This window comes from Egretta garzetta, unplaced genomic scaffold (genome assembly GCF_000687185.1).
Source record: "Egretta garzetta isolate BGI_Z169 unplaced genomic scaffold, ASM68718v1 scaffold1292, whole genome shotgun sequence".
In the NCBI taxonomy this organism is placed as follows: Eukaryota; Metazoa; Chordata; class Aves; order Pelecaniformes; family Ardeidae; genus Egretta; species Egretta garzetta.
In genome coordinates this window covers 89615-98497 of record NW_009258880.1, presented here as the reverse complement: position 1 = coordinate 98497, position 8883 = coordinate 89615, and the positions used below count along the sequence as shown (strand labels likewise).

The 8883-nt window shown below is 38.2% G+C and overlaps 1 protein-coding gene across 1 annotated transcript in view; it reads right to left on the bottom strand.

Annotated features, from left to right (window-relative positions):
* Nucleotides 1-8883, bottom strand: part of LOC104121794 (cohesin subunit SA-1) — a 111928-nt gene that overhangs the window by 55649 nt on the left and 47396 nt on the right. The window contains exon 5 of the mRNA XM_035889469.1: nucleotides 7125-7289. Coding sequence (XP_035745362.1) covers nucleotides 7125-7289 — 165 coding nt within the window. The remainder of the gene's footprint in view (nucleotides 1-7124; nucleotides 7290-8883) is intronic.

Genomic DNA, 8883 nt, shown 5'->3' with positions numbered 1-8883 from the left:
CATAGCAGGTCAAAAACTGCTTCCTCCTGGATTATGGGGGGTTTATTCCACTCACCATCCCTGTCTTCCAGCTTGGGGGGCTGAGTACCCTGGGGATAACTCGTCAGGCCATTAAAGACTGAGGCAAAGAAGGCATTAAGTATCTCAGCCTTTTCCTCATCCTTAGTGGCATTGTTCCCCCTTGCATCCACTAGAGGATGGAGGTTCTCCCTGGCTCTCTTTTTGCTGTTAATGTATTTATAAAAACTTTTCTTCTTATCTCTTACAACAGTGGCCAGGTTGAGTTCTAGTTGGGCTTTTGCCTTTCTAATTTCCCCTCTGCATGACCTGAAAAGATCCCTGTACTCTTCTTGGGTTGCCTGCCCCTTCTTCCAGAGCTGGTAAGTTCTCCTTTTTTTCCTGAGTCTCAGTAGTAGACCTCTGTTCAGCCGGGCCGGTCGTCTTGCCCGTCGATTTGTCTTAAGGCACATGGGGATAAGCCTGCTCCTGTGCCTTTAAGACTTCTTCCTTGAGGAATGCCCAGCCTTCCTGGGCCCCTTTGCACTTCAGTACTGTCTCCCAAGGGACTCTAATGCTGCAGTTTATTCTTTTCCCTCTAAAGATGGTCATTTTTAATTACTAAAAGAGTTCACACTCTGCAAGCACTTTCTGAAAAGGCCAAATGATTCTTTTCAAAAAATCGTACTTTAATGTACCAGTACCTGTTCCTTCCATTTTCATCATAAGCAAAGATGGGAAAACCTGCTTTATGCAGTATCTACCTATAAAATTTTTTTGTTTTCCTAAAGCACAGAGAGGGAAGGAACACAGTCCTAGAAGTATTTATTCCAAATAAAAATAAGGGATTCATATGCTCCATACCAAGATATCTGTGTTTGGCATTTCCTATAAATACATATTTCTATGCAGTAGAATGGACATTAAATATCATTATGTGGGGAAATCAGTGTAACGCATTATATGGAATTATTTGGGGAAAAAAAGCACTACTGAAAGATAAAAATATTTAGTTATCTTATGAGAGTATTAGAATGGCACAATTTAACTGGCATTACACTTACGTGCCTAAAAGGCACTGGAGAAATTATTCTTGCAAATGGATTGAAATCACAGGAACTACTGAGGACAAGCACTCCTGTCACAGCAGATCCGCACTGCTCAGAGCTGCATTTCCCCACCTGAGTCTTCAGAAATGGCAGGTGGACCACTCAGCAGCCTCATACCAAGCAGATTTCCTACTATGGTACAGACTTTCTGTAGGTGCTAATCTCTCACAGTTGAGATGTCACACAATTTCCAAGGGGCTGTGTCTGTTTAAGCTGGGCCAATCATGGGCATGAATGGTTCTGAGATGCTACAAAGCATCAAAACTACTCATATACATTGAACATGAGAATAAAAAAATCCTTACAGGAGTGCAGAAACAAAATCAGTTATTCCAATAAGAGAGACCCAGCAATTTATTAAAAACATGATTCAAGTTCCTTTGCTAGCGCAATTTGTAAAGAGTTAACAGATCACGCCAGATACTTCAAAAATGATGACACTATAGAAAGCAAAATACTTCTCTGGCTTTAACCATAATGGGTATTTTCAGGTATATATGTTTTTACACACTGCACTACTGGCATGGGTGTTCACATTAACAGCAAAACCATCACCATATCTACCTTATTTAGGAGGAACTGTACTTTATGTACATGCTTCTATACACATATACTTGAGCTTAAAAACATCAGAGCAGCTGCAACTGGATCGTACCAGAAGTCCAATATCTGGTCTCTGACAATGGTAGTTAAGAAGGATAATAGGAAGGCAAACATGTATTTTGGAAATTCTCCCTACCTCTGACTGTTTGAAGCTCAGGGTGAATGTGGTGTCTGTTTTCAGAGGTGAGCTGAATCAGATGAAAAAAATCTAGTGTTAGGTTGTAACAAAATCTATTTCTTGCTGTGACTACAAAACACACAAGAAAGGTGTAAAAAACATCAGCTGTAGGTGTGGGGGAAGGCAGGCCCAATCTGTTCAACAGCAGCCTCAGTTTATGCAAGATTAAAGCAGGCACATAACAATTCTTCCTAACCAGAACCACTGGAAGGACTAAGCAACATTGGTATTATCTATATTGCATAACCATTATGTGATTAAAATAACTGAGAGAGTTGAGAGAAGCAAGCAAAGCAAATAACGCATTAGGAGCCAGCTGATAAAGCTGTGCAGTCACTGGGGCTTGCTCTACTATCTACCTCCTTCCATGTGAGAAGCCACCCCAAGGAGCAGCCTTGATCTCTGGGGGGGCACCAGATGCCTTCTCCAAGGCCAGTGCCACCTCCTGCTTTGCATTCACCAGCCCAGCCCCCTGTGGCAGCAGCCAAGACACCTGTGACTGCAAAGACAGGGGAGCAGGTATTGCGGCGAGACCCGAGGGGGAACGATGATGTTCAAAAGTCTGGCTCTACCGCTACAGTTGCTAAGGTTGGCCCACCCTTCTTCTAATTAACTGAAACTAATATTACTATTACTATAGAAAAATGAGGGTTGTAAAAGAAGCTGTTGGCTTAATAAAGGAATGGGTGCAATTCCACGGTCTGAGCTACGCAGGGAGGTGGTATACAGACCATAATGGTCTGTTTCCACCCTAAATGCTATGAAAATACAAAAAATACTAAAATTACATAGGATATGCCATATTAACAAGATGCATAAAGACATATGAGGTCTTTTGGAAGAAGTGACTATCTTGCATCTCTTGTGCAGATCATCAAATCTCAAAGTGATAAAAAAAGATACCGGAGACTAGGAATTTATATTAGAAAATAATTTCAGATACAGATGCTGATGACTAGACGTCATCCTAACCTGATACATTATGACAAAAGGAAGTGGCAACCATGCCGGTAATAAGCTAATACATAAAGAACAAAAAAAGAGCACTGCTGAAAGTGGACAGAGTGTTTCCTTTACCTCTATCATATTATTTCCAACAGCTCAAACGTGTCATTACAATGGATGCATACCCTTTATTTTTGCATGTACTAATTTTTAACCTCAGTCTGCAACGGACATGTGGATAAACACTGAAAATCAGTATAATATTGAAAATATTGTTAACATTTCAGAAATTAATATTAATGAAAGATTTTTAATCCTTTCAGACAGGCAACTGAAGGGAAAAAAAGGTCTCATGATCTTCCTGCTCTGACACACAAACTTTCTAGCCAGTGTAGTAGTGTGAAAGAGAGTCACAGATTGCCAGCATGAGCCCAGTAGGTGGAAAGACAACAAAAATCCAAGGAACTGAAACATAAGAAAAAGAAAACTTCTTCTCATGACAGGGTAAGCAGTACTACAAATACAGCTTTACTCAAACCCAGATGGAACCTCAAAGGCTCAAATCCATGCGTGCCAAGGTGTGCAGACAAGAACAGTGAGGAGCCACATACATTCTTGATTTCTGAAGACACAAAGAAGAACTGGTGACACAATGAAAAATTCCATTTCAACATACTAGAAAGCTCTCTTCAGATAGATATCCTAAAACGCTTGTTGGCATATAATGGAGCCATATTTACTCTGAACGGTGTCTAACCGACACCAAGATTACTTTTATTAGCTGAGCATAAGCAGAGGGGTCAAATATTATTTTTTTTTTTTTTCAAAATCAGCATCTAATCTGTAGTGAACTCCTAACATCAACTAGGGGTAACTGGTAATACAGATAATACTACAGGGTAATTGAGGCAAAGATCTGTTCATGTTTTGGTATTGGAACACCTCTTATGGTTACTGATGATTCTCTCTAATGTTCTAGGGGAGGCACAAATCCCCTTTGCACACCAGAATGCAGAACACTTCTATACTTGGTTTGACCAACACAGAAGTACAAACTTTGTATATTCGTCATAATTTACTTATGAGAAATTTTCAGACTGAGGCCTAAATAAAATGTGAGATCATTACAAGCGCTTTACTTTGCTGCCAGCTTAATGCTAGGGCAGAAGCACCTAGGAAGGTTTAAGCTGGGGGCCCAGCTGGAGGAGCGGAGGTTCACCCTCGTCCTTCACTCCTGTCAGTGTAAACTTGGGCAGTTCAGCACATGACCAATGGTGATATCATCCGTTCTGCCTACAGACGTTTGGAGTGGGGAAATATAGTGGATACAGCTGTATCCATAAAAAGATTCAAGGCAAAAAAAAAAGATACACAAATGACAAAAAGCAGAAGAGCATCATGTCTGCCTAAGAAAAAAAAAAACAAACCATAGAGCCTAAAAAAAAGCTCTAAGAACAGTCTTAATGGACTAACAAAATGTACCTGCAGAAATCATGAACAGCAGGACATATCACACTTCATTCACAGAGCTGCCAACAGAAAAACTTCTGAAGCAACGAACTGTACAAAAGCTTACAGAGCACATTAAAAAAGGGACAACAATCCAACACCAAGGTAATGTGGGTATCAAATTGATCTATAGAGTTCAAATGAGACCTAACACTGACACAACTAGCACTTCATAACAGAGACAAAGATTTATACGCAAAGAACAGTTCTGAAGTTATGTATACTTGAAATACAAAATACTAACCTAACTTTGTTTCTCTGGAAGAACCAAACAGCAATAAGCCTGAAGAGAAGTAGTAAATGAATCCTGCTATGAGAACCAAAATAGAGGACAAACTTATAAAGAGTGAGAACTGAACTCAGCTACAGACTTCCATGAGCTGGCAACACGAAGCCAGAAAAATCGAACAACTAAAATAAAGCCTGAAAGCAAACAGCAGGAGCAGATAGATCAGAAATGAAAGCATATGAAGTAAAATTCCCATGTAATCTTGGAATATATTAATTGATTTTTTCTGGGGTTTCATTGCCAGAAGCAAACTTAAGAGTGCTATAGAAAAATGTAGAATCATATTACAGGAAAAGAACAAAATGTTGAGAGGTTCTGACAAATACAAATATATGGCACTTGTCTGAAAATTGGCAATACCAACAGAATTGCTAAAATTAGTCACAAAAAACCTGCATTGACACTATGAAAAACAAAAATGCCAAGCATTCCTAGTTGTTACATCCAAAGCCCCAAGCTATTAAGGACAAATAAATGTAGAAGGACTCTTCTGAGTTTCGCTTATAGAACCTTGGTTTCACATGGGATTATTGTCCAGAAGTGCAAGTTAAAAAATACTAAAACACATTTTAATTGCATCCTCTTTCCCACTATAGGGTTTGGGGTTTTTTTATATATTTTTACCAACAGTAAAATTTTCAAAGATGCACAAGCGACACCTACTCTTGAAATTAGGACTGATGCTCCTAAATATGGCTCAGGTCATTTATGGCTGTTTGCATTCCAGGCCTTCAAAAAAACCTTGCCTATTCCTTTACTATTTGCTTATCGTTTCTCTACTACTTAAAACATGCTGTCTAATTCTTCCTCAAATATGTAGGCTGGGCACATGTTTATATGCACATGTATATATATACACAAATATACAGACACACACCCATCCATATACTCACATATAAATACTAAATTTCTCAAAAGAATTCCTCTGTATTTGAATTCCAAAGGCTTCTTAATACAAACATGTAGTCAATTTTTTTTTTTTAGAATTTCATTTGCAGAAGACTTCTGATGGCATCTCTTTTGAAATATAAGAAATGTATCAAAGTCAATTCCACACACACAGAGACATCAAATACCAAACCAATCACCCATTCGTTTTCATCAAATATCAATAACTCTAAGACAAACATACTACATAAAGCATATTGTATGTTTTGTACCACAGCAAAACCAGAAAATAGACTCCAGATGTTTCCTCAAATCCTGCCAAAAATGAAATTTGAAGAAGTGTTGAAAACCAAGAAAAGTTGGAAGCCCTGACTTAAAACACTTAGGAATAAGAGGCACAAGGAATCTGTAGCTCTGTTAGGAGTAAATTTGTTCTGTCTTCACCTACTAGAAAAGAAGGGTCAATCTTGAATAACTGTAAATACAGCAACTACGAAGAATAAAACCTCTCATTTTCTTCCTGTTTATTACTTCTCTACAATTGTATCTCAGACCTTCCACAGATTTGAGATAGAGAGAATTTTCAACAGCTTTCACTCATTTGGGAGACTAGATTCTTTTGGGAGTTAATTAGGCTTAGCCTTTAGCTACACTAAAAGTAATATGGAAAATGGGACTTGGCCCCTAATTTTCTTAATTTGTAATTTTCTTACGTTAGTTAGCACGACAGTCAAAACAAACTAACTGATACTGCAGGAGCCCTGTTTTGTTGAAGCAAAGTAAAGGAGGTTTGTATAAACAATCCTCCAGTAGGAACAACTGTTGGCTTTGCACTGCACAGGACAAATAGTGGTTTGGGCCCATTGTTTCTCCTTTGAGTGCCAAAAACAATAGCTGAAGCACAGTAGCTTACTAAAAGCATATAAGTACTGTCAACACCAATCATCTGCAGATGTTCTTCAGGTGGGACTCATCTGGCCCAATAAATCCCGCAAGACCTTTGAAATTGATTAAAACATAAAGGGGTAAGAAACACTTCCAGAGGCGCTTCACTACAACTATCTTAGATGTTTATTTTACAATGAAAAATCTGCCTTCAGGATGTGTCCATCTTTGTCCCTCAGACACAGAGGAAGTCTACGCTACTAGTTTATCCTTCATCTGCTGCTCTGGTGGGGACAGCAAGAAGAATGCAAGCTGCAGTGCAAAGTACTCAAAAGTGCTTCTGTCAGCAGAAGCAACCAAAAAAAAGCCTTGGATCCATCACTAATATCATATATTTTTTCTTCATATAAAACTTATTAAAGGATATTCTTTAATGGACTGCTTAATACCAACATGTATTTTCAATTGGAAGTAATAAACAAAATCATGGAGAATTTGAAATACTTGACTCTCTGATCTGTCTCTTGTCTTTCAGAAGTATATGACAGTCCTCAAATCAACCAAAGCACATTCTATCCCTTAATTTACCATACGCTGACAGTCTATTGGACCAATACAGGTTATGAAAAAATACAATTATTTACAGAAGCATAGCTTAGACTGAACTTCTACAGTCAGGATATACTGAATTATGAAGGGATAACACACTTCGTTATTTTACCTGCATAGCACTCTTCCCCAGCTTAACCACCTCAAACAAAGTGACAGGGTCTCCTTCTCCATTCTGCTGAGGGTGGCCATTAGCTCTTCCACGACTTGCTCCTCTAGCTCCAGATTCAGAACGACCCTTGTCTGCTGGAGACTTCCGAGGTTTCTTAGTGGCAGACTGGGCAAAGAAAACCAACAGAATGAAAATTTATTATAGCTATATCTGAAATCACTCAATGTATCTTTATAAATTATATATAAATATTACACACAAATTTATACGCTCACGCATATATATACACACAAGGATCAGAATAAGCCAGGCTGGAAGGGATCTTGGGAGGTTTCCAGCCTGACATCCTGCTCAAAGCAGGGTCAGCTACGAAATTCAGCCAGGTCACTTAGGGCTTTATCCAGTCAGGTACATAAATTTTTATTTATCAGTAGTTGTTGAGGAACACTTAAAAGCCACTGTCACGTCAAGGTAGGTAGTGGTGAATTTCCAACGCTGGAGCAGCAGTTCACATCAACAGCTGTACTAGTCTTATTCAACACAAACAGTCAACAAGATGACCAAAACTAGAAAAATGGTAGCAAATTACAGACAGGACAGCAAGAATGTTTTATGTTGGCACACAAAATAAACTTCTAGAATAACTAATGATCTTTGGGAGACAGTAAGTTATTAAAAATACACTTGACATGTTAACATTAATTTTCTGTATTTTCATTTTTACATAACTTTTATAAGAAACTGTGTACATAAAGTCAGCTCTGCAGCTCAAATCACTGAATTTATATAGCCAGATTTAGTAGATCATTATAACAGCCCCTTGCTTCAAGATTTTATGAGTTAAAACATTTCCCTGTGAAATTATTTATGTAAATGTAAATTTTTCTCTAGATTCTTCAAGCTTATAATCAGGTGGTACAGATCCCACTTGTAAGAAGTCACCTAGTGAACAGTTCGCTCTGAATTTAAGTCACCTTAGGCAAAAAAAAAAAGTTTCTGGGGAAGATAATATAAGGTTCCTGCTGTGATCTTACTTCCATATTCAATTCTTTTTCCCCAGTTTGAGGCAGACAAAAGCAAAAGCTGCTGTTTTCCACAGAACAATGAAACTATTTTGAGGAATTACGTTAAAGAAAACAACAGGCAAGCAACTCAAAGATTACATTTAGGACAATATCCTCATGGTACCATTTACTTGAGTATACTGTCAGCCAGTTTCTATTAAAGCATTTAGTAAAAAGAACATGAAGTCAACATTCTTGGTTGCATCTTCCAATTGCAGACACATTAAGAACTTCCCCGCAGAGGAAAAGGAACTAATTTCTGGAAGAGAGCTAGCAGAAGACAAACCTGCAGTCTATCTTCCCCCTTACTTTAAAAGGGATCACTGCTGGTGGGGCCAGAGCGCTAAAGAAAAGGGTAAAGTAGAGTGCAACTGCCTCTTGTAAATGCTAAATTAAGGACTTGCATAAAAATGCAACCTGGAAAGCTTAAAATAATAGTACAACCTCTGTGAAAAGTTTTTTGGATAACATCTGGACTTACAATCAAAACAACATGCATTTTCCCTCAATGAATTTCTAAACATGTCCAAAGCTGCCTTTATCAGCAAGAAAGCTATCAATACATTAAACGTTTGAGCTCTACTGAGCTCCAGAGACATATGATCACTATTTAATAAAATGGCAAATAATTAGAAGAAAATTGACTCAAGATACATAATCCATGTGCTTATTCCATCTGGGTGGCAGTAAGCCAT